Source organism: Pungitius pungitius, chromosome 2 (assembly GCF_949316345.1).
Source record: "Pungitius pungitius chromosome 2, fPunPun2.1, whole genome shotgun sequence".
NCBI lineage: Eukaryota > Metazoa > Chordata > Actinopteri > Perciformes > Gasterosteidae > Pungitius > Pungitius pungitius.
The window spans coordinates 5,625,470-5,651,276 of NC_084901.1; the positions used below are offsets into that span (position 1 = coordinate 5,625,470).

At 45.1% G+C, this 25,807-nt stretch overlaps 1 protein-coding gene across 5 annotated transcripts; it reads right to left on the minus strand.

Moving 5' to 3' along the window:
* Positions 1 to 69: 69 nt before the first annotated feature.
* On the minus strand, positions 70 to 25,653 carry ptpn12 (protein tyrosine phosphatase non-receptor type 12). Of its 5 annotated transcripts, none has more exons than XM_037459629.2 (19): positions 25,053 to 25,653; positions 14,672 to 14,780; positions 13,587 to 13,663; positions 13,311 to 13,406; positions 12,959 to 12,997; positions 12,671 to 12,742; positions 12,395 to 12,454; positions 12,016 to 12,158; positions 11,101 to 11,167; positions 10,908 to 10,985; positions 10,152 to 10,247; positions 9,672 to 9,710; positions 8,195 to 8,280; positions 5,554 to 5,728; positions 4,302 to 5,280; positions 1,677 to 1,748; positions 1,188 to 1,241; positions 461 to 538; positions 70 to 227 (listed from the first exon to the last, which is right to left on the minus strand). In XM_037459629.2, exons 1-19 carry the CDS (start codon positions 25,152 to 25,154, stop codon positions 166 to 168), a joined length of 2,484 nt encoding a protein of 827 aa, XP_037315526.2. In that variant the 5' UTR covers positions 25,155 to 25,653; the 3' UTR covers positions 70 to 165. The 5 variants fall into 5 exon arrangements, 4 of the variants coding, with proteins under 4 accessions (XP_037315526.2, XP_037315530.2, XP_037315529.2 ...); XM_037459633.2 differs by having other exon boundaries at positions 457 to 538; XM_037459632.2 differs by lacking the exon at positions 9,672 to 9,710.
* Between the last annotated feature and the right edge of the window lie 154 nt (positions 25,654 to 25,807).

A 25,807-nucleotide genomic window follows, 5' to 3' on the forward strand; every position in this document is an offset into this window, starting at 1 on the left:
GCACAGAGTTACACAGAAAGCGTTTCTGGGTAAAATTGTGCCGTCTGCCTGCGTGGCATCCATCAACTAGGGTTTCTTTTTTTTTTTTTTTCTTGGACCAGCCAGGTGAGATCGGTAGGGTCCGATCTCTCGACAGGGGAGGACCCTGCAGATGGACGGTCCCCATCATGTCCACTCCAGAGGGGGTTCCCGGGGGCCTTTGGGCTGAATGCCGCGGTTACCGAACCCTGCCAGGAGACGGACAAGGACTGCTTAGCTGGGTTTGTTTAAGCCGTAAAAAGGCCAGAGCCAATGCGAGAGCAACGCCACAAATTACAATGAAAGCGACTTTGACCATGTTAATGAATAAATAACCACTTGTGCAAATGATATCTTTGGATAAAAAGTAGAGACCTGACACACAGTCACAAGGGTGGAGGTAGATTCATGTAAAAGGTGGCCAGACTGCAGACTTACCCACCCAGGTCAGCCTTGTTGTTTGTGGTGCCAGCGGATGCAGGATCAGCTGGAGACGTCTTCTTAACGCACTCAGACACGCCTGCACACAAAGGAGCGGGGTGGAAGCATTGTGTGAATATAATAATAAGTACTCTGCGCTAAGTGCTGTGTCACAGCAGTGGAATACAGTTTGGACTGGAAATACTAAATGGCAGATAAATAAAAGTGTTACAACTACTCACAACTCATTTCCTAATTATGTTTTACGTATTACTGTGACATGTTCTCGCATGAATCGAAACACGTGGGCCTCGAGGCCCCAATTGAGTGGCACCTCCAATGCCAAAAAGCAACGTGTGATATATTCGTTCATGGTAATTTAAGGCCGTCAATCAGCAGCAACATAAATTCAAGCATACCCCTTTTGTATTCGTTATGAATGCTCAGAGTTACAAACAAATCATTACAGTATTCAAGTCCAACAGCTTGTTCCGATTATTCCGTCTATGTCGCAGAGACACACTGAAACTACCGGAGCGATAAATTGGCAGCCACCATCATCGCAGTGTTTTATCTTTTCTGTGGTTCCTCCACTCTATTTTCTCATTCCGTCTCCCTCTCGGGCCTTTTGACAAACGGCGTGTTATCGTGGACCGGCTGATTTGTAAAAAAAATAAAATAAAAAAAAGACACCAACGGTCCGTCTGACAGGGAGCGTGCACGCAGACGGGCAGCGGCGAGCTCCGTACCTTTGTGTGAAGCGCCCCATTCGGCCGAGGCCAACGGCTTCCCTTCCAGGTGGTCTAACGGAGAGAGAGCGACACAAAGAAAGAGTGAGTTTCACAGGGAGAATGAACAGCTTCGCCTTGACACACACACACATAAAACACACACAGAGTTCCTGCCAACGGGTGGCCCCTAGTGTTGGGAACCGGTAAAGCCTCTCACTGCAGGAACGGGCTCCCTTGAGACTGCGGCCGTCCGCTTTCAAACATCGCGAGGCGCCGGCGGAGAGGAAATCACACGCCGCCCCCCCCAGGCGCTCTGCGCCGTGAGCACCGAACGGCGGCCGCTGCCGACGGCGTCACTCACACTACCAGCCATTCGATTGGAAATGAGACCGGTCTCAAGTCACGGAGCCTCATGTGTCCATCGGTGTGCGTCCGCCTCCTTTGAGAAGCCGTGAGGCCGCTGCAGTGGAAACACACCTGGGAACCCATGCAAAAATAAAAACGCACCTGTGGCCAGCAGGAAGGACTCGGGGGTTCTCGCGGGGAGGGGGGGAGGGGAGTCGTCGCTGTCCCAGCAGTCTGGGGTTTAAGAAAAGGTCAGAGGTCAAATGAGAAGCAACGTCTATGACTCTCCGGGAAAAAAAGGGAGGCAAGCGATCGGCATTCAAAAATAAATGGAGAAAAGCTTCAAACTGGTCTTCGCTCCATTTCTCTAATATTAGATTTCTAGAAAACAAAAAGGATGATAATGATCTGTTAAATCACCTTGTAAAGCAATTATAACAAATAAATTAGATATCTGTATTCTGTCTGTATATATTATTTAATTTATATTATCTATATTTTATTATATTTTCAAGAACATTCCATTGAAACAAGTTTGAAAAGCAGTTAAATGTTAAATATATTTGAACCATTATAATTTATTGTTCTCAACATAACTTATTTATTTCTTTGCCAACTCCATATTATGAATATATGTTCCTGCTGAATTTTCCAGAAAAGCGTGAATACATTTGATCATCCTTTTTTAAAAATTGGTTGTAAACAATTAGTGATTCAATCTGTAACAGCAAGAATCAGATGAACAAATGCCAAATACTGAGAACTGTATCGGCGCTGATAGCGATGCTTTATGGAGCCTGACAATAACTCTCGGTTGGATCTCCTTTACTTCACTGTCTAGCTAAAGTTAAAAAATATATATTTATATTTTTACATCCAAGGAATCTTTTAGTATCAATGACTTATTGTCGACCATCAGCGAGTCTGGTCGCTCCCCTTAATCAAATGTTCTTTCACCCAGAGGGGGACGGGGGGGGGGGGGCAGCAGGACAGAGCAAATTAACTCAGAGGCTATGAAGTGTCGAGGTATTGCTTTTGAAGAGACTCTAAAAAGGAGTGGCTTTTTTTGTCATTAGCCCCGTGGTGGGGATGGATTTAAATAAACAAGAAGCACGCAAAGTCAATAGCAGAAAAAATGAATTAGATGAGATAATTGAATACTGATTGTTAATATTATTTATTATATTATTGTTTTGTGTTTCATTGCCCTCTTATTACTTTTGCCAGGAGAGGCAAACATTTTTGTTGTTATTTGTACTTCTAGTTAGTTTGCCACCGAGTGCGCCGCCCTACAAAAACAACGTGCCACATTAATTCAGTGTGACAGACCAATTGGCGGTTCAAACAACAGATCAAGCAGCCACCAGCTTCCGCTTGGCAACAAGCGGTCGTTAGATCCTCGGCACCACACAAACAGCAGCCGTCAGCGGTGTCATGAACCGAACCTCAAAGCGAGCCCCCCCCCCCCCCCGGAGCCCCAGGAGACGACGAGCCAGAAAGCCAAGCAGACCAAAACGCAGACCAGGCCCCTTCAGGACTGTGAGACCAACATGTTCATTCTGAATATTGGAAATGACTCCGGAGTGCATGATGCCAGACATTAGGAGGGAAACCGTCATTTGATTCTCACAGATTTAAGTTTGTTTTGAAGGCTTTTTGTGCTTCAAAAAAAGCTTGTCGGCCCAAACAAAAGAGTGGGCTCTTTCTGTTCAGAGAGATTATTTATTCTGGTTGTAATTTAAATCATGCACCCTCACAGTAAAATCCAAGTAGAAAATGCAGTTAGGTCTCACTTCATTCAGCCTTGAACCCAAATCAAGATCAAAACCCGCTCCAAGCCAGGCGTCCACTTCAACCGCCCCACGTCAGCTCCAATTACAGCAAGAAGTCTCTCACGGCAAGATTTCAGAATCTGGAGGTTTTGAAATCGAGCGAGGCGGAACCACATCATTCTGTGCACACCGGAGGATCAAAACGACATGTCAGGGTCACGACAGCGTGCTCGCACCGACGCGAAAGCGGCGCCGTGCGGCTCTGCTCGACCCAACGTGTGCTCATCAGTCTCATGCAGCGTCGGTCCTTCACCATCCAACATGCACACATAAAAACACACAAAATAGGATTGTTTTTTTCTCTCTCTCTCTCTCTCTCTCTCTCTCCTTAGTTCTAAAATCCGCTTGCTGCGACAAACACACATAAGCTGGAAGAGAAAGAGGAGAGATGTTGTGACAGATGTTTGCCGGTTAACATTTGCAGCGTTTCTCGCAAACCAACCAATTAGTCACACAGCCATGCTTGGAATGAGGCTTTGTTTCTCAGCATCTCTCTTGCTCTTCTTTTTACTTCCTTTCATCCTGGACGCTGTGCCTCCATCAAAGCTGAGGAGTATAACACTGTGTGCACGTGTGTGTGTGTGTGTTCACAGACATGACTTATCGTTAGCATGTGGTTTGTCTGAGACCTCTCGTCTCCTTGCTGAACCAGAAAACGATTCTGCCGTGTGGTTTCTCTTGGTGTGTGTGTGTGTGTGTGTGTGTGGAGATAATAAAGACAGGTTGGCAGTCTTACTCTCAGTGCCTTTACCGCCTTAAGTAACTCGACTCTCCTTCACTGTGTAGTCAGACTATTCAGATGTTTCCCAAACAATCAAGCTCATGTTCAAATATGATCTATTTAACAGACTTCTTTTTAACTCGTTCCTGGATATCTTTTCTTACTCAGGAAAGCAGCCAGTTAGTTAAAGGAAGCTAGAGTGACAGATTGAATGAAGGCAGATGCTTGACATACTTGCAGCGCTCTGCCCCGCGATGGACATGGGCGACACCTTTCGGACTGGCTGCTGCTCTCCGCGGTGAGACGACGTGGTCACCACGGCCGTTGCCGTGGATATGTTAGTGCGACAACCCTCCTTCCCACCGAGCATCTCTCTGCCCACCTCCTCGTCCGAGTTATCGGAGTGCAGCGGGTTGGTGAAACTAAGGGCAGTCCTTGTGGGTGTTGTTGAGGAGGTGGTAGAGGAGGAGCAGGAGGAGGAGAGGTGGGAGGAGGGGGAGGACGAGGACGGAGCGACGCGATCACAGGACGACGACGAGGTGGTTTTGGGGAAATGTTTTTCCGGGCTGTTGCAGGCCGCCTGGGCCCACGCCGCGTGGCCGGCCTTCGCCTCCGCCCTCTCTCCCCAGGGCGCCTCCCCCTTCTCGCTCGTCATAGGAAGGTAGTTCGGTCGGGCGGGGGGGCCCGCAAGACCCTCCACGCATCCACCCGCCCCTCCCTCCGTGCCCGAGTCCTCCGACAGCGAGGAGCTCGACGTCAGCAGGGAGGTGCCGGAGCGGGCTTTGAAGGCGTGGGTTCTCTGCAGCGCTGCTGCGCTGTTGGCCGGGCCTCCTCCTCCTCCTCCTCCTCCTCCTCCTACTATTCCTCCTCCTCCTACTACTCCTCCTCCGCCTGCCACCGCCACGACGGAGGCGGAGGACGTGTCAAAACTACGAGGTCCCTCCTGCAGCGGCACTTTTTTGATCTCGATGCTCAGCTTCCTCTCAATCCGGGGAGCGCCGGAACATTCGACAGCCGGGGGGAGGGGCGAGGAGGGAGTCTGGCTTTGGGCGGAGGACGTCAACGTGTTGCTGTAATTGTCATTGAGATCATTTTTTGAGGCCTGACTCTGCCGTTTCTGACTCGGTAGATCTGTGTCTTTCGGCTCTGCGGGACTGGTGTGCTTGTTGGGACTGCGGTCGGATCGGTTCTGCTGCTCGTCAGCGTCTTTATTCTGAAATTAAAAAAATAAATAAAAGTATTTTGTGTATCAGGGGAATCCGGCAACTTCTTCCCCCTGGAAATTGTGAAAACTCCCAGAATATTTAACTGCAGGATTTATAAGGTTATTGTAAAGGGCACAATTCATATATTTTTTTTTGTTAAAAGTAAAGATCAAATATATTATATAAAATACACAAACGATGGGCAGAACAATCTATTTGTTAACTAATGAATTGTGGAGAAGCCTTTGGCTGATCTTCACGTCTCCGTATGAGCAGCTCACCTGTGCGGTAGCCAGGACGTGGATGACAGGTTTGGGGTGGTAGCGGTCGTTGTCCTGCCGCACGTTGGTGACGGTGGGGAAGGCCGAAGGCGGAGACGGGGTGAGGATGGGAGGTACGGGGTGAGGCTCCGGGGGCTGGAGTATCTCCTCCTTCACGTCGCCTTCTGCCTGCGAACTTCACAGAAAGAGAGAAAGAAAGATCATTGATTGGCATGCTGTTTTGGTTTCAAGACGAGTGGCTTGAATGTTTGAGGGCAAATCTATTGCGCTGGTTTGAGACGGAATGACGAGGAAAGAATCAGGATCAAAAGCAAATCACATTGCTCTGCAAACTTCCAGAAACTTAAAAAAAGAAAGAAAATGACATTAGGGAGATGAAATGTACTTGTACTAAATTTATTACACACAGAAACTGTGAAGCTTAGTTTCCCCACCACTAGGTGGCAGAATAAAGAAAGAAAGCAGCAATATGTCAGACAAAAAAACATGTGCTCAGATGTTACTAAATGTTTGCCCACATGATCCAATGTTGTTAAGCGAACTGAAGACAGGCTGAATCGCCCCTGCAGAGTGGAGATCTCTGAATGAAGGCATCGAAAACAAGTCTCACGTGGATAGGAAAGCATTGTATTCTGCTTTTATCGTGTTATTATTTCCTGTTCAGCAGCCCACTTGAGTCACTGTTGGTCAGTGGCAACGAGGTAATGTTTACCTCCCAAAGTGTACAAGATGTCCTCTCAGTCACTTCAGTAAAGTGTAGTATCGGAATAGTGCTGCATAAAAAATATTCAATATTCAACAAAAGCCTCCCACACGCACGGTGCTAATAAACTACTTATAAACACCTGTAGGTAAACTCCGTGTAGGAGGTGTGAATCATACACGGGATACTGAGGTTTCTGAGCACACAGCAATCGAAAGTTTAACAATATTTTAATGTTCCAAGACAGAGTATACATCCCCCCCCCAGAGGATGTGGTAGTGTGCTAAATCAAAAGCGCGTGGCTGACGCAAGAGCCAACGTACAACTGCACGAGTGTGTGTGTGTGTTACAGATAGAAAGTCAAACAACGCACAGCAATGTTGCAAGCTAGAAGGCCGGGAACTTCCTTTTCTTGGGCAACATCGGAGTTGCAGTGACTTCCTCACGAGGCTGACACTGCTCCATGAAAGAGCCGATCTGCCATGAGTATTTTTGTTTATTAATGGAAAGCCTGCAGTGACTCAAACTAAATCAAGCTGACTTTTGGTATTATAACAGGATTCTTTCTGCATAAGTGGAGGCTGGTGTATGCACAGGAAATGAGTACAGAACGCACTGAGAGAAGGGGCTTTTCTTTTTCTTTTTTTAATCGGTGTTGGGTAAGGGGACTTCAAAGAGACAGGTTTCATAAAGGCACATAACAGAAGAATTGCAAACCTCAAACTACACAGATCTGGAGAGGAGACGGCTCTCTAACAAACTGTGCGGTGTATTAATTTATGATTAACAAGCCTTCAACGATGGCTGTGGTCAAAAGAGAGCGCTTCATGAAGGAGGCTTAATAGCTATATCTGTGCTAGCAGGAAACACTGTTTTAGTAAAGACAACAGAGTTGTGTAGCTGTATTTAGCTATTTAGATTTACTGTGGGAAAGTAACACATTGTTCAACAAAACTCCTTGAAATGGAATAAAACAAGTCAAATGCAGCATTTGAATGCAGTCTTAAGTTTGGTGTTTTCCTTTTTAGTAAAAGAAAAGCTAAACAAATAAATTCCGAAGTCACAGAATCTAAAATAGCAAATAATATAATAGTAAAAATAGCTCTTTCAAATACGGAAATACTCCCCGGCTTTACGTAGGCCCGCACATTATTCCTACAGGAAACCGAGGGACGACAGACAGAAAAACACACATGCTGGGATTCAGGAGTCAATAATCCTCCAGGAAAGACACTCATTTTGGTAGCGAGTCGGAGCTCAAATGTGCCTGTTTTACTTTGAGCAGGAAAGAATCTTTTCAGTAAACAGATCGCTTGCAGCGACATCCCCAAAAGAAGGATCTCTGAAAGAGCGGGTTCTTTCCCCTCAAACCGGCATAAAATCCCATGGGAGGGCGATCGTTTTAGCAAGAACACGGCAAAGGTCAGGTATCGTTGGCCGCGATACACGTTTTTATCCCCCCCAATATGAAGGTTTAGAATTGGGGCGATGAAAATATGCGTCAATGACCACATCTATGTTAAAAACAGTCCCCTAGCAACAAGATGTCTCAGGGGATATTTAAAATAAATAAAAGAAAACAGTTAAAAAGTGTATTTTTTGCTGCTTGAACAACCTTTTGTGGATGAATCCCCAAAAGAAAAAGAAAAAAGTGGGGGATGACAGTGAATAAGATACCTACTAAGATTAAAAAAACGAGGCGAGAGGGAGGAAACGGGGCAGAGAATGGGAGGCGCGGGTGAAAGAAGACACAACAGACCTACTTCAACTAGCCGAAGGGGCTGTGGCACACGCAACATCACACAGCATTCTTAATTATCTATTAATAAAAGCTCACAAACAACGCCGCTGCTCCGGTTTGGCCGGGTTGAAATTATGTTTTTGACTGCGCACGCGCTGCACAAACTGCAGTGCCAGGATTTTTTTTTTTTGTCTCACCTGCGTACGCGGGGAGGTTTCGGAGGAGGCGTGTCCCATCTGTCGTCATCCGAGTGGTGGCCTGCTTTATCTGGACTGCTGTCGTTCTGGACAACACACACACACACAGTTGTGTAATGAAAACCTGTGTTTCTACACAAAGACAGGAATTCTGCCACTAAAGTTGCAGTATAGCCTACTGAAGTAATGGAAAGTATAAAACAATCTGTGAACACAAAATTAAAATTGAGTTTGACAGGTCTTAAGGGAACAAAATGCCTTTTTATAGCGTGCCAAATCATTTTCACTCAGGATTTGGCCTCCCTTTTACATTATTCTTCTGAGGTTTTTATGGATTCCTATCGTTACAAGAAACTCAATCGAGCTTTGAGTTGTGAATGATCAGCTGAGCTGCCGTCAGCGTGCCGCTCTGTCAGAGTGTACGTGACCTTAACAGGATTAAGGATGGTTTAACTATTCTATCTAGCAAACTGATATGTGAAGTTGTCTAAAAGGTATCCTTTTTGATCTGCAGAGACTCCTACTTACTCTCTTACATGTTTCTGGAGCACAGGCGGAAAAAGAAGCCGCCCAATGTGGTCGCACTAGGCTGCTTCCTACATACTGTGCCGCCGTTGCGCAAGCAGAAATCTGTGCGTGTATGTGTGACGTGTGTATGCCTATTATTATTATCGCCATTGAGAGCACCTACGTGGGTGTTTCAACAATTGCTGACTTGTCATGAGTCAATGCGTGGACTGAGTCAGTACAGCACACTGATGAGGTCTTCTGGGAGTCTTTGACTTTACGACAATTTTATGAAGCTAAATCTTCTCTCTTCTCCCCGTTTCCAAAAGGAGGAGTTTAGAAAGTGAGTCCGAGTTTGTCCTCCGGTCGACATGGCTCGCGTTTGTGCCTGTGAATGTACTTTTTGCAAAAGACCTCCCATTCCCAGCGGTCTGTTCTCAGACTCTGGGTGCATTTTGGGAAGGGAGGTGATGTCATCGGAGCTTCCTAGGCAGGAAGTCGACCCTTGGATGGTTGCCAATGCACTCGCTCATCGTCCCTCTGTGTCCTCTGCCTTTAGTTTGGTCCGTCTCAGCACACTGTCACATTGATGCTTCTGTTCTCTGGATTTTATTCTCACATATCTGTGTGACAGCGTCGGGGAATTGATTTTGCTATATTTTACAACAGCAGCTAGTTTTGGAAAAAGACAATTATTTTGTGTTCAAAGTAGCAGGGAATCACCCAGATTTGACAGGATGCTTTTTTTATTTAAAAAATGATTGCTAGGTGTGAAAATAACTTGGGTGTTATTCTACTTTCTTCTAAAGAGCTAAAAGTGTACCGTTTCTGCTGTCCAAGTGGCTTCCCAAACTGTGCTTCACAATGATGTGAGCGACGGCTCAACAACAGATATTTATTTTATTTATTTATTTATTCATTCTTGGGTAACCTGCTACGTTCCCTTAACAGTTTGTAATGTTATACTTACAGCGCTGCATTTTAAGACTCGGGTCGCTTCTTTTGTTATCTAAAAGAGATGAATTCATCACATCAGTTAACATATAGGTTTGGTTATTGTGGTGCAATGGAAGGAGGCACAGGGACAATTAAGAAAACTTTGTGTGTGTGTGTGTGTGCGTGCGTGCGCGGGGTGGGTTTAAATTTAAAAAGGCCAGGGGCAAGAGACCTACCAGAGTGTTTTTTTTTTTTTTAATCGGTCTAACTGTACGCAGTCCCCCGTGTACGGTGCAGAGAGCGCTCATTTTTGCCCAAACGCACCAATTCCTATCTTCTCTCTCTGTGTGTGTGAAGTAAAAGTTTTTTTCCTTTGCTTCCCTCTCCAGTACTCCTCCTACCCTCTCCCTCCCCTGTGACTAATTATTCCTGTCTTACTCCGCAACATCCTGTCTTTCTTCAACACCAGACAGCGAGCACCGTGTGTGTGTGTGTGTGTGTGTGCATGTCATACCATGCCATCTTGTATCTTGGTGGTCGGGCTCTCCAGTCGCTGCAGTTGTTTCTGAAAGAGCTGGGCGATGGCTTTATGAACTAACTCGTACTGCTCCTGGAGAGAGACAGACAGACAAAGAAAGACGGAGGGAGAATAAGACGTAACAAAATAAACAGAATAAATGGACGAGAAAAGAAATACAAAAATGAATCAATACATTTTTTTTTTTAAAAGCACAATAAGCTTAAAAACATCCATTTACAAGGCTATGAAACACAAGCTGTGTGAAAACAATAGAACTGTGATGCACACCGACTTAATCCCATTACTCTCCGCATAAGGCAGTCAGTGTGCTGCGCTGCTTTTTCAGAAAATCACATTAGAGTTACCGGCTTCCAGCGGTCTCCATCAAGGCAATTCTGTCATGTATCTAACATGACTCTGAATGCCAGGGCACGTGTGAAGGAGGGGAGATCACATCATAGATACAGAAAAGGTACAAATCCCATCCAGCTGAGGATCATCTGTCCAGTGCGGCGAACTCCACAAGCTGGAGGAAATCTATCGATTCTACAATTAGACATATCATATCGTACTATATTTACCACAGGTCCGGTGTTCCTTGTGGAAAAAACGTGTGAAACACGGCTGCGTCAACGCGTTTCTGCCGCTATACGATCAGCATCAGAACACTAATGAGCATTTTTCCACTGAAAAGAGACCTCCAATCGGTATGAGTGCAGTGTGCGTGTACACAAGAAGACGGGGACAAACCTTTGTCTGCACGGCGGAGTGTCGTTGCGTCCTCATCTCTTGGATCAACCGAAAAACGTTAAAATCTTCGGGGATTTTCTTCGAAAAAGCACACAACGCAACACAAGAGTGAGTCTCCCTTCAATCTCAGACTTTTATTGTCTCGTACAGGTATGTTTTAGGCATGCGCGGGAGTGAGTGTGTGTTTACATACTCCGGCTTTGAGGAGGTTCCATGTGTAGTCGATAGCACAGATAGCCCCCGTCCTCCCACAGCCGGCACTGTGCCGACACACAGATTAGATTCAACAGAGGAAGGGCAAGGGGAAGTAAAAGACGCAGACACACACACTCTCTCTCTCTCATGCACGTGTATGAACGCTTGTATGCAACACACCTTTCCTAGACAGGATGGAGACAGGAGCCAAACATCATGTGGCATCAGGGCCGACACACAAAAACCATTAAACTGCATCTCGTGCTGTTCGGAGAGCCTCTGAATCACTAACGAGCTCCGGTTCTCCACGCACACAAACACACACACACAAACACATCGTGCACGTCAACCCCACACATCCTGACGGACCAGCTTTAAGTCCTGCTGTGTATCAGTAGAACCAGGAAAAGTCCTCCGGCTGCTCATTACAGCTCATTACACACACGTGGAGACCACGCAGTGTGTGTGCAGCAGACGACTTAAATCTACGGCCTCATGAATCAGCGAGTTTCACCCCTGTTGACGTCTTCGCCATGATCGTTGTTTTCTCTGTGGTTTCTTGGTGGAAGGGGTGCGGCCATCTTTTGAGGCGTTTTTTTTGTTTTCTTTTTCCATTGCTTAAAAGGAGAACACTTCCGGCCTGATGTGATCTAATCTAACAACCACAGTTATTATGGTCCAAAAAAAATATCTGGAATCTAGCCTTTACCCAAAGTGGATTTGTAGTTGCCTAAACTTAATTTCAAAGCACACACACCAACCACCGCCGCCTGCTGCTTACTGACAACAGAAACACTGAATCCTTCGACTCACACGTAAGAGAAACTGCCTTTTTTCTCCTCTCTAAACGTTGCCTTAGTTACGCGGGATCGGTGTTTGCGTCTCTGCAGAGCAGGTACTGTACTGTGCCTACCTGCAGTGCACACATATTGGGACGTCGTCGTTCTCTTGGTATTCTCTCATTAGTCCGATCATATCCAGTATGGAGTCAAAAGACGAGGGGACGTCGTGATCCGGCCAGTTCATGTAATGAAACTGGGTTATCCTCCGAGTTTCCTGCAGGGATATTTGCATGAATATTTGTTTTTAAAAGCTTGTCAAGAGGGTTGATGGAAGAGGTCAGCGAGCTGAACCGCTGGGACCAAGAAGAGAAAGTAAATATGTGGGCGTTATTTAAAATATTATTTAAAAATTTGTTCATCGCCTTTCAGTGGACTGTTTTTATGGGAATGCTTTTATCTTGTTTTATCAGTTTGAGGAACAGTTCTGAGCAAGAAGTCAAGAGAACTTACGTTCTCATTCTCCACCGTCAGAGTCCTGATAAAGTAGTCCGTTCTGGTCTGCTCGGATTCCTAGAAACGGAGCAGAGAACATTCACTCAATCCGTGACTGAAACGGTCATTGGAACAAAATGTGAGATATGCGGGAGTCCAGAACAACAGCGCCCCCCCCCCCACCTTCTCCACACACACACACACACACACACACACACACACACACACACACACACACACACACACACACACACACACACACACAGCTGTGATATTACAGATTTGTCTACTTACACAGGAGATTTTGAAAGGGCCAAAACTCATTGGCTGCTCCCCGAGCAGCGGGAAATACCGCTCACACTTTTTCTAACCGAAGAAGAAACAGGAGTTAGCTTTGGCTGAGAATAAAAATGCCAGCCAAATATTACATGTGTGCACAGACACAGAAAAAATAAAACTATTTGCAGTAAGCATGGCGTGACCTTGGTGGAGATTATAAATCACAAATGTACAAACGCTTGGACGTACACATGCGTAAGCCAACAGATCCATACGCTAGGGGAGTAAAAATGACGTCCTTACCCGTCCCATCTCAAACTCTCGACAAGCCATCACGATAACCTGCAGACACACAGGCAGGATTGCAATCAATACCTTTTCGGATCACACATCTCACGTCTTCATCTCGGATCGCTCCCTTCGATCCCGCAGGAGGAATTATCGCAGCGTGTTTTTGCAGTCAAAGGCGGTCCCAGCCCCCTCCCCTTTCCGTCCATCTGGCGCGAGCACTAGCGCTCTGCATCTGCCTGGCAGCCGCGTTAAATATTTATCGCAATTGCTTTAATCATCACGCCCACTTCTCCAGTAAGTAACAGCGCTTGGTTGCCGTTCAGTAAACGTCGAGAGTCTGTCCCGTCCAACGAGCCGTACTCACAGCTACGTTGTACTCCCAGTTCATCCTCCAGAAGTCGGCCACAGTGTTGGGTAGTGGGCCCTGAGTCGCGATATAGGCCTCGGGGCCGTCCATACCCTGCAGGGAGAAGAAGAAAAGATTTTTTACAAATGCAAAACCGTGGGTGGGTAAAAGCACTTTATCTCACTGTGGACGTTCCTGTGGTTGAGTTAGCACTTCACATCACAAAAATGTCTTTGGGACTGTACTCAAAGTGTCAAGAAACAAAGCAAAGGAATTTCAGCAGCGTTTTTTTACCTTGATGAAGTTGGCATTGACGTAATCTGTGTCCTGATTGGTAGTTTTTAACGTCAGCTTCACCCTGGAGTGATCAACTGGGGAGGATAGAAAGAAAGGACACATACATTTATACCGTGATGTATTAGGAAATATTTTCTGTAGAGAAGGATTACAAAAAAGAGAAAAGATAAGTGGATCAAATGTGATGTGTTGAAACACAAACAGTACCAACGAGGACACGCTGAAGAGAATTGTAAAACAAAGATTAATAAACACACAGCAACAGCCTCGTTCCTAAGTGTGTGTGTGTGTGTGTGTGTGTGGACGCATCTGTTACGGATGAAGTGGTTCTTCTCTGCCAAAGCAGCTCATTCACCGAAAGGCATAATGAATGAAGATGGATGGAACAACGTAGCAGAAACAAAGAGAATAAAGATATTTAAAAAAACAGAAAGGAGGACAGATGTTTGGGGTCATGGAAGCTTCCCCCGAGGTCATGGAGTAGAGAGAGCAAGCGTATGCAGAGCAACAGCATACGCTCCACGTGGACTTGACCATATTTCTACAAACATGACACGCTGACTGAACTTATGTGTCGAGTCAGTCAGTCAGTGTCCAACTACATTCCCTTTCATCAAACCAGCGAGTCTTAAGAAACTAGACAGCGCTGGTATCTCACAATGTGTTCAACGTCAATGTGTTATTCTTTCTGGCGCACAAAGGGACTTTTCTTTTTACACAAAGAGGATAAACGCATAATATCTCAACGCTGAGAGACATGCTTTTCCTACAGATGAAATAGTGATGTGTTATTGAGTGAAAATGAAGTGTTGCATTTACTAATGTCATCAAAGGAAGGTTATCGTTATAGTCGTCACTTGTGGTCTGCAGACATTTGTCCGTCTCGTCCGACAATAAATAAGATAGTAATAGGAAGTGAAATCTATATCTAAATCGGTATCTATGTTGCATGCAACCAACTGTATTGTATAACTGCATTGTTTTTAAAACTAGCTTTAGTGTTGTTGAGGTATGTGAATCCAGCTGCCAGGTTTCCCAATTTACATGAATAGACTATTGTATCAGTGTGGACCTGTTCTTACATGGCAGTATATCTTTATATCGGTTCTTCTTGACATTCTCCTCCCTCTCTCCTACGTTGGTGGGGTAGATCTTCTCCGTCCGATATTTCGTCGACAACCGTCGTAACCGCTGGAATAGAAAAGAAAAACAGATTTAGTAGATGCTAATTATGTATCTGTCTTCTCTGCATGGTTCAGATTCAAAGAAAAGCGTCATGACAAACGGGTTGGATATGAAACTTGAATCTGGGGTGTTAAAAATATTCCACTGAGCTGTATTTAATGTATATTTGCTCTGAAGCAACCCTTCGCTCTACATTCACACCGCCGCTAATACCACAGCCCCCGCACCCCCTCACATATAAATCCACTCTTGACGCGCATTACAATAAGTGCAGTCAAATCTAATAGTAGCTGACATTGATAAAGACACATTGTGTTGATGTGGGGGGGGGGACAACTACAAGATCTCTTGTTTTCTGATCGCAGGTGGCTTCGACCATTGCAAGTTTATGTTTGAGTTTAAAAAAAAACCTCATACATAACAACACAATAAGATATGAATGGAGGATAAGATGGCCGCCTTGTGGCAATATTTGATTTGCTGGATCTTTGCGTCTGTGTAAAGCCAGATATTTGATTTGTTTGGTCAGGCATGAAAATGACTCACAAGGACACTTGTGATCCGTCTGCAAGTCGCTGTGTTGCATCTCAACTGACTTTTGAGAGAAACTCTCACTAAAATGATCAGCTTATCACAACCTGCTGAAGCCCCCACTTAAAACTGCCATTCCATTGTCTCGTTGAGTTCGGTTGAGTCCATATTACTGGGTGACCAACTCCACGGGTCACCTTAGTGAGCAGGAGGAGGCTTCAGGCCCCCAGTACAGAGTGCTGAAAACATTCTCCGTATTAAAACCCCGTGTCGGATATTAAAAAGCCCGCTTTAAAGCCCTCTCTGCCGAGGTTCATTTGAGACGAGATTGACACAATTTCACAATAGCAGGTGGGTGATTTCAGAAGTCAAATCTAATGAAAACATTTGGTCAGCAAGCGCTGTTACCAATTCACACACAGACACACTTTCTTTAGAAGTCTCAAACCTCAGGTCTTTTATTTTTGTCATAACCTAATTTCTACTACAACTGGGAAATATACAACCATAAAAAGCAGAGACCATGCTAAAAATGTTAAATCCGTAAGTGATTTGGACTAAAACTGTTGCGTAGCTGGTCTGTTCAATTGAATACGAAATACAGTTAATACTTTTTTACCCACCCCGAAGAACACTATTAGAAATTCACAAGTCGCATCGTTGCAAGAGATCATTTTTAAAAAGACCACCACGGCTTTTCCTTTGTGTTTTCCTCTCAAAGTCGTCTTTTTGACACGGGGCTTACATGCTTTCATAAACGGACGAGTTGACCGAGTACACGCACGCACGCTCATCGCCCTGAAGACACAATGAGTTTTCTGACTTTCCTTTTGCATCCCTCATCTTTTTGAACCACCACGACGAGCCGAGGCAGGGAAGACAATGGAGAGGAAGATGGGCGAGCACACAGCGAGGTACACAGCAAGGCTGTGGGCGGCAACGCAGCTGTGCGTGTGTTCAATTGTGTGTAATAGCATTAGAGCTCCTCTGGCCCCATGTGAATTACATTTCTAGCAGAGGTCTGCTTCTGTGCTGGGCCGGAGCCCGGGAAGAAAACACACACACAAACACACCCACTGAAGACACACAATGAGCAAGAGAAAGGCAGTGCAGCAGGGATTCGTGATGGTTCGTGATCCTCCCAACCCACAAGACACATTATGTGGAGATGAAGTCTGTATTGATATGTATTTACTCTTCCCTCTGCCCCTCGTTTGCAATAAGCGGGGAAGTCAAAGGCGATTCCCATGTTGAAGACTACAAACCTCATCATTCTGAACCACGTAATCCAGGATTCGTCTCGCCGCTGAATCGCTAGTTCTAATCTATACACGACTAAGTCAGCCGCTATTTAGGGAAAGATTGCATGCTTCCACGCGCCCACGACTTGTATAATCACGGGGTCAAATTGGAGAGGATTAGCAAGGGATGAAAACAAATAACAACTTCAGTACCCAGCTCACAGACGTTTCAGCGCTTTTCATTCCGGGCTTACACCTCCATCACCTCCGAACCCCTCGACTGGAAACAGCTTTTAGAGACACGGTTCCATCAGCATTCTGTCCGTGTGACCGACGATACTCGTTAGGCTTCCAGGTAGCTTTTTCCTCAAGATTATGGAAGCTTCGTTATAAGATAAGAGGAGGATCTGAGGGGCGGAGCCATATTTCAAATGCAATAACGCTTTGAACCAGCTTTTTTATTTGATACTATGAAAAAATAAATTGGATGAGGAGCCAGCTACCTTCTGTCTCACCGTTTGTCCCTTTTCTTTCCACTGTCACGCAGACAGACCCTGTTTCTAATTACGCTTACTTCCTGTTACATAACACACACACACACACACACGCGTGTAAGAAATAAAGCAGAGGGACAGTCTTTGCCTGCTGCTCTGTACCTTGTTTTAAGTGTGAGGAAGCAGGGAAAAGGGGGGAGAAGGAGGATATGATAAAGAAGATGATGAGATGATCAAAGTGTTACGCAGTTAATTCTAGTTTGTGACACAACACTAGAAAACTCAAACCATTTTTGATGTCTTTCACACATTTAAAAGGACATTTAAAAATCAGCAAAACCAACTCTGCTGCACTTTTGTGGTCTAGTCTGCAAAATGTACTAGATTACTTTTCATCTTAAACATTTAGCACTAGTTCATCCCTGCACCCGGTTTGCATCTAGCAAAGCTTTGTTGTATTTCGACCATTGTTTTAAAAACATTTATTTTCGACCTAACGATTGAAAGTCTTTGTCACATTGTTATGGCTCTGCTTATTTGATTTTCACCTTTCTGCTCCATTCTGTTAGTATTATTTTCCAACTTGCCATCAGCAGTCAGACAAGTACAACAGCACGACTGAGTTGGCCCGTTTCCTCTGTGAACGCTCGACTTCCACACGCACACACACACACACACACCCAAACAAACTCTGTGCCTACTTCACAGACCCCTTTCAGGGTGTGACTGAGTCATGCGTGTTCGCAGACACATTTCTTCACAATGACTAGACTTGGCTCTGAAATGGCTTAAGGATGTGGGGCAGTTACCGGACACAGACAGAGAGAGAGAGACAGGGCAGATGGAGAGACTATGGAAAAGAAGACAAGGACACGGAGAGAAGAAACCAGGATTAAAAAAAAAAATAAATGTCTAGAGAGCCAGACGGAGCAGTGGGGAGGTGGAGGTGAAAAGGGAGAGATGTAGCTGCTAGCAGGTCTAACTTTCTGTCTCCTGGTTGAATAAGTCAGCATCGCTGTACCTTTTGCACACTGAATTATTCACAAACATTCTCTCCTTTAAAAAAAAAAAAAAAAAAACTCAGCCGTAAGCACTGATGGGGCAGAAAATATGCTCTTCCTGCGGATAGAAAGAAATTGTGTGTGTACGTACAGGAAGGGAAGGTGTTAGGGCCGTGCTGACGGTCACCTTCCATGCAGATACACAAACACAAATGCATAAGCTAAAATAGGTCACCTCTTGCAAAGCACTCAGAGAAATCAATCTCCCGCACTGCGAGGGGGAAAGATACACTGACACAGTGGGGAAACTAAAAAGGGTCCGAGTGGTCGAGTCTATACGTCGACCGACAACAGAAAAAGCAGCAGAATTATGAAAAAAGGTGGGCGCACCAAATGCTGAATAAAAAACAAAAAGAAGGTAGTTGCTACAGGAAGAGCGGCAAAAATAAAGAGCAGCTTTTGAGGAATGGTGCATTTCTTGCAAAGAGTTAGATGACAAGTTTCTTGTCCATAGTCTATATGGGAAAGACATCATTTGTGAAAATTAGTTGCAGATAGGAAGATATTGACCCTTTAGTCCAGCTAGCTATAAACCCCGCTTTTACTGTTTTTATGCTAAGCTGCAGCTTCATACAAGATTGATTTTTATTTTTTAAGATAACCGGTCATATGTGTGTAAGACCTCCTCGTTAGCTAAAGATCCCGACAAAGATAACGTCAGACAACCAGCACTAGGTGCCAAAGCTGCGTAGACGCATGTAAACGTGCCCACATGCATGCAATGTGCAGCCCTGTCCACATTGTGGCTGCCCTGCCAATATAGGTCAGTGGCGCGCGCGTACACACACAAAGAATGGGTTTATCCATTAGCCGTCAGGTTGGCCTTTCTAGGTATATCGCTCATTACTTTTAATTTTCAGTCCCCTAAACACGTCTGACCGAATATCTGAGCATAATTGTATCAATTGCATTTGCAGAATGCACTCAGAGTGAACTTGACTATGAAAGAAAAAAAAGCAAGAGCTAAAAAGAATTATGTATGCAGTGGCTGCGTTTGTGACCGCAGTGACATAGTGTGTGTGTGTGTGTGTGTGTCGTACACAGAGTCCCACTGACTTCTGGAAACACCTGGCCTGAATTGAAAGCAATCGGATCAACCGGGCCATTTGGTAAAAAAGCGCCGTTACTTTCTGGAGGATGCTTCCTCTGGGACCACACATCCGTGCGTGGCCTGCACAGGACACGGACTCACACAGTATGCTGCGTGTGAGAAACCTTCTCATATGCCTCAATTTGATTAATGAGCCGGGGGGGGGGGTCAGGAGACAAAACGGAGATGGAGAAAATTATTATGAAGTCATCCTATTGTGCCCCCTTCCTATTTACATTTTTTTTATTGACACACTCCTTTTGAAGGCAGTGTTAAAATTGTGGATTTGTGTATACCACACTGCTTGACAATGAAAAAATGTCATGACACAAGAACAATGGTAAGATAACGATAAAATGTAAACAATTACTGTGTCTGGAACAGGGACTTGATATGAGATAAATAAAAAAGTGCTACGAAAGATAATAAAAAATACAGTCAATAAAGCCATCCGGGACATCCTGCTCCAATGAGTAGTGCCATTCTCCAGCAGACCACCATGTGAGGATCAGAGGGGGGGACGGGGGGGCTGGTCTCACAAGCCTGATTCTGTAACATGGCGTCTAATTTACTCCAGAGCGGAAATATTGGGCTTTCTTCTGAGAAACACCCGGCTCAGGGTTTCTGGGTTAAGCCATGGGAAGGGGTGGTTGGGGCTTGTGACACCAGAGGAAATTGCTAACAAGACTTGTTACAGTAACATGAAGCAGGCTAACAGTGGTTACTTGCAGCGCGCACACACACACACACACACACACACACACACACACACACACACCAGCCGACCCCTGCAGCGAACCCCACCGCATGCACGCACACAAACAAGCCAATAAAAGGCCGTGCAAACATCTGCCCCTCATTTCTCAGTCGGCAATGGAAGCTTCTGACAGTTAAAACCCCAAATTACAAAACTACTGAAACTTAAAGCGTTGGACTTCAGTTGACTCCCTCAGCCGAGTTAATCCAAGAGAACTTTGAACAACCTCTAAGTCCACTGAGCTCCAAAAAAACAAGGTATAAACTGGCACTTGACCACAAATGGGCTTCTTGCATCCCTGACCAGTGAGATGTTGCATGAAGCCTTCCAGATCATTTGCTGCAGGCTTAGATATGTGTGCAAGCACTTAAAATGCAGACACAAAAACTCAGGACATGGGGAAGCCCCTTGGTGAACTGTGAAAATAGCTGCTAACCACAAACCCACTACAACAAGCAAGCGCACGCACACACACACACACACACAAGCATTTAGGGCATGGTCACATCTCATTTTCTAGCCCCCCCAAGTGTTTATACCTCTGCCCAGCGGGACACGCGTTTAGCAAAGCGTGTGTGTTGGCAATTTTGTTTCGCTTTCTTTGATGCGTGGCTCGGGAACACAACACACTAACACATTGGCTGATCATGTATGTTTGAAACAGGTCTTAGGAAACAATGTTGACGCCAGCGTTGAGCCTGTGCACCAATGCCACGGTATTCATAATTGACGCCACACATGACTGTCAGTCAGATTTGGGTTTTTTTGGCCCAGTGGTCTGTTTAGTTTGTGCTTCTTTCATCTCTCCTCATTTCCAACTCAAACCGCCTCCAAGCTACATTTACTGGACCTGTGAAATGGTTATTACACCTCCATAAAAATAAAATTTAAAAAGCACGCAAAAGTATCTCCTATCTCATAGACGCCAAAAAAAGATGCAACGCGTTGGAAACAAAATTTGTTCTCGGCTGTGTTTGACAACATGTAAGATTTTGCATAAGTTATAAAAAAAAGGTGCTATAAACTGGTCCAAACGCGGAGGCTGATCCGGCTGTTGGCAGCTAACGGTGCTTACATTGATAACAGCAGCCACAAAAAGGAGAAGGATCCAACGGGGAGGCCGGATCGGAGGGTGAGCCAGAGCGGTTGATGGGTCAACCCATCTAGAGCCGAACTCCACTCCTATGACACCTCACCCGGTTGACACCTGAACATTATTAGAGGGTCACTTGCTGTGCATAAGCACAAAGACACACTTCTTACATCAGATCTAAAAAGTGAGCAAGCCTTTAAAGAAGAGCGTCCTTAGAAGAAAATGTGGACACTTTTCCTCCCACGGAAAGCTATGCACCAAAAGTGAGGAGCAAAACACAAGTCTCCCCGGCGGCAAGCAGTTGGTACCTCTGCCCATCGATGGGTGAAGCTCCTTTTCCACAAAGCCAGATTTGTGAGTCAGCAATATAACTTTGGACGGGTCTGATTGCGACATTTACCGCCTCATTGCATTGATGGGGAAAAAAGCAATAGAGACGTCAGATGATTTGTGATTCTGTTCTCCGATCGGAGGGATCTCTTCGTAGCGCGTTGTGTGCTCTTTAATGTGCTTTTAGCTGGAAGCTAGCTAGTAATATATCTGGTGTTACCCATTACCAGTACGTAAAAAAGTGGATGGTCAAGAAATTATAGAAAAATACAGAGAAAATCAAGTGCCAAAACCAGGACATTTGATATCTCAGAAATACGATATGGCATTTTTAATGGTAGTTCAATAAATTGTAAATTGAATATTTCCATATTCAATTAAGAAAAACATGCCGAGGCCTATTTGTGTAGACTGTTGAATTAGGTACTAGAGCATTTAATTATTTAATTAAGTTGAACCTCTTGAAATTAAATGGATATAAACAATGCCAACTAGTAAAGGCTTCGAGGGTGCAAAATAAAAAAAATGATTCTTCTTGTCATTCACGTTCTCCCTTAATACAGAGACTTCTCTAGACACTCTGGGCTATGAGACGGGTCGGCTTTTACCAACCATCGCCACATCAAGACTTTACCAACAATAGCAACAATCACCTCTCAGGAAACTGCAGCTGGAAAAAGAGAGCAGTACTTGAGATTTCAGGTGAGTTATTTTTATTCATTTCAACCATACCTTTAACATTTGGTTGGCGTACAGTTCATCGTTTTTGGTAAGCCAACGTTGGCATGCATTAGGTGGTTGCTTAGCAACAATAAAAAGAGCAGACTGCAAAAAAAAACAATAAAGCAAAACAACCTTTAATTCTCCACCCGTAAACACGTGGTTTCATATGTGTTGTAAAAAGAAATTAGACTTCTTACATTTGGGTGCTGAAAAGGCAAAACTGTTCCTGTTACATCGAACAGCTGCAGAAGGAGCATTAGAACATTTGACTTGTGGCCCTTCCAGCACATTGTAATTATGCCAATAAATCCCATTCTATATATAAACAACAATAAGCAGTCGGAGCGGGTGTCATGTCAGGGCGTTCTGGTGACTCAGCGTTCAAAGGAGCACGCCCTGTGTGCTGGAGGAATTGTCGAGTTCGACTCCAGTAATTGAGAGCTTCACGCTAGGCTCGAAATTGGTGCGACAGAGCAACAGAGTCTCGACTGCGCTCGGTACGGTGACCCCCCCACAACACCTGTGCTCAAACAGAACATGTTTTCTTGCAGACATGCTGATGAATAATAGAGATGAAACTCTACATTCACCGGCAGGTGTTGCCACCTGAAAGCAAACTTAGCTCGAAGCCCTGTTAACGTGAAATCCGTCAACCTAAAGTATCCAAGCACAAAAAGCACTGGATTACTGGAAAAGACATTTTGATTTAACAAATACAATGTATAATTGAAGACATGGAGCCTTTAGACGGCACAAAGATGCTGCTTACATGAGCTCTAGTCATGTTACTGTCCGGAGGGATGTCTAATAGCCGAAAGGCTAAAAGGAAATATCGCTCATTCTAGAAAGGAATTATTGTGTTTCATGTCAATAACGCTCATTTAAAAAGGGGGCAGAGGGGGGACTGAATAGCCATCACATGAAGGATCAAGTTATGACAAGCACTTGGTGGTGTTCACGATGTTTAGGAAAAAAAGGGGGGGGGGGATTTCTGAAGACACTCCTAATTTCCCACCCACAAGCAGTAAGATCACCTCTCCTGTGGTTCCTCCCAGTGGCAGACAGCGCAGGACTGTGTCTGTAAGCAGGTCGTCCAACAAGACGTTTGAATGAGAGGACCGGCGCTGCTTATGAAAGCAGCCGCGCTTAGCCCCGGACAACTGTACGCAAAGAAGTTAAGATCAACGTAAAGAACGGATGGGGCCAATGAAATGTCCTCTTAATAGCAGAGATACGATCGCATGTTCATCCATAAAGCACTTGCTCAATGCCGCTCACAGGGCCCGAGCTCGTAGTGTTCTTTAATACGCTGCCTCCGTTTCACAACATTGGCACAACTGGACACAGACACTCACAGGTTTCCTTATTTTGGAGTTTGTTAGAGCCCTATTTTCGGCGTAAGAAGCTCGACAAATTGTCTAGCTTTTATCCAAAGTGAACCCAGGAGTTGATAAAGCTCTAGGTTTAAAGCCAGGGCAAAATGTTATGAAATGGGCCAAGAAAGAATGTTGCAAGCTCCAGCAAGCAGCTCGGATGAAGTAGGGAAGTGAGGAGAATGAAGTGTGTGTGTGTGTGTGTGTGTGAGAAAGAGAAAAAATAAGAAAGTTATCCCACACACAGATTTGCCCCTTTCACAAACAATCAAACTACAGAACAAGAAAACAAACCGACATTTAACTTGTGACATGGTGAGAATCATAAAAGGAAATCCAAACACTCAATCTAGTTCAACAGTAATTGAGGCCTGTTTCTCTCCGACTCCGACTAAAAGTGCTCGTATCTCGCAGCTAGCACCTCATTTCCTAACGTATCTCAATCAAAACCGTGACCCTTGTATGACCAAATAGTGGAGCAATTGGTATTACAGAAGCGACATTCTGGTTGTGGCCATTTGCGCAACTTCACCAGCCTGGATCAAGAACTGTTTGGAGAAGGGAGTTGAAAAAAAATCGCAACATCCAGGGATGCATTGTGGGTATGACAACGGGTCAGCAGGCAGAACAAGGCAAACAAAATGTGGTGCCAATATTTAAGAATGAATGTTTCTTTCCGCGTGCCAGAAAGTAGTAGACGAACAAAATTCTGTAATAATTTGCTATATTATGAAATATAACCTCAGCGTTCACAAGCAGGATACATCTTGCAGCCCAAAACTATGGAGGGACAACAAGAGAGAGGAGGGACAGATTAGGTTTTTGGTCTTCCTCCCCACCCCCCTGGGTAAATATACACTCAGTTGCCAGTTCCTCCAACCCACATGAAGTCTATGTTAGGCTTTAAACTTGAATCAATGACGCGGTCGTCCGGGAGGCTACACTTTGGTGCAGTTGAATTTGATCGCTTTATATGGTGTCTCAAATAAGGTGTGCACCCAATTTATATCATCAAAAGGTGCAATCAATTGACAACTGGGGGAAACTAGATTTAGTCAATAAAGCTATTGAACCAACTCCTGTGTTTTTCATCCACTACCAAACACGTTCAACACCCCTACTGAGTAACCGACCATGCAGCCATTCTATAAATATGTCATAGACATTTGTAGCAATGGGCTAAAACACAATGATGCACAGGCACACCGCAGGTAGACCGTGGGAAATAATACGTGACAATTAAGCTCAGTTTGGTCATTGCTCAGTGAGTGTGACAGAGGACATCACTGCTATCAGTAAGCCACAGTAACTGTGCATTAGCACAGCATTTAAACCCCCCCCCCCCCCCGAGAAGAAGTAGTGAAGGTGTCTCCTCTCTGGGAGCCGGCGGTGTATCTGTGGTTTGGCGGACAATGCTAGGCCGCCATGTGAAGCCTGGAAACGGGGCAAGAGGAAGAGTGGCCGCCCCGGGGTGGGATATGGTGGTGAAAAAGGGGGGGGGGGTGTTTAGATGTGGTGGGAGGTTTGGCTGAGGTGGGTGTAAGGTAACTGAGGCTAGGTGAGCTCGTGTAGATTTTGGACCCACCATAAAGTCGCTGCCGAAGTTGTCCTCTCCCCTCTCCTCGTCCCCCTCGCTCATGGCCTTCACCCCCTGGATAAACTTTCTCAGGATGCCGGCTTGGTCCATCCTTCAGTCCTCTTGTAACGTATCCCGTTGCCTTTTCCCCCTTCTTGGAAAAAAATAGTAAACCTCCCGAATGAGGAAGGGAGGAGACAATTTCAAAAATAAAACCAAAAAAAAGCGACAGAAGGGAAAGGGAAGAGGGGAATAAATAAAAATAAATAAGCTTTACGGATCCTCCCAGAGACTCATCGTCGGTCCAGAACACAACACCTTTTTTTTTTTTAATTATCGCCCCATGTTGTTTCTCCCTTTTTTTTCTTCTTTCTTCTGGGCTGTTTTCACAACGGTTCGTCCCGAGGAGAAGCAACGGCAGCCGGGCGGTCACGTCTACGGGCAAGTTTACCGCCGTGGCGTCACAGAAAGAGCACACACTTGGCACTGAGAGAAAAGAAAAAGAAAGGACGAAGACAACAAAAAAAAAACCTGGTCCGGTCAGTCTATCTACCCCTCCCTGTCTACCTCGGTTGCCACATTCACACACACTGCTGCTAGTTATTCGCTAGTGGGGTACATCCGGAGTGGGCAAAGCCGGGGGCGAACAAGGTCCTCCCCTTCCAGTTTATAGCTGCCTGTGATTGGACACATGGCAACAAACGTTACAATTCCATTGGCTAATGTAGGTGTATTCTTGTCAAAAAAACTAATCTGATTGGATA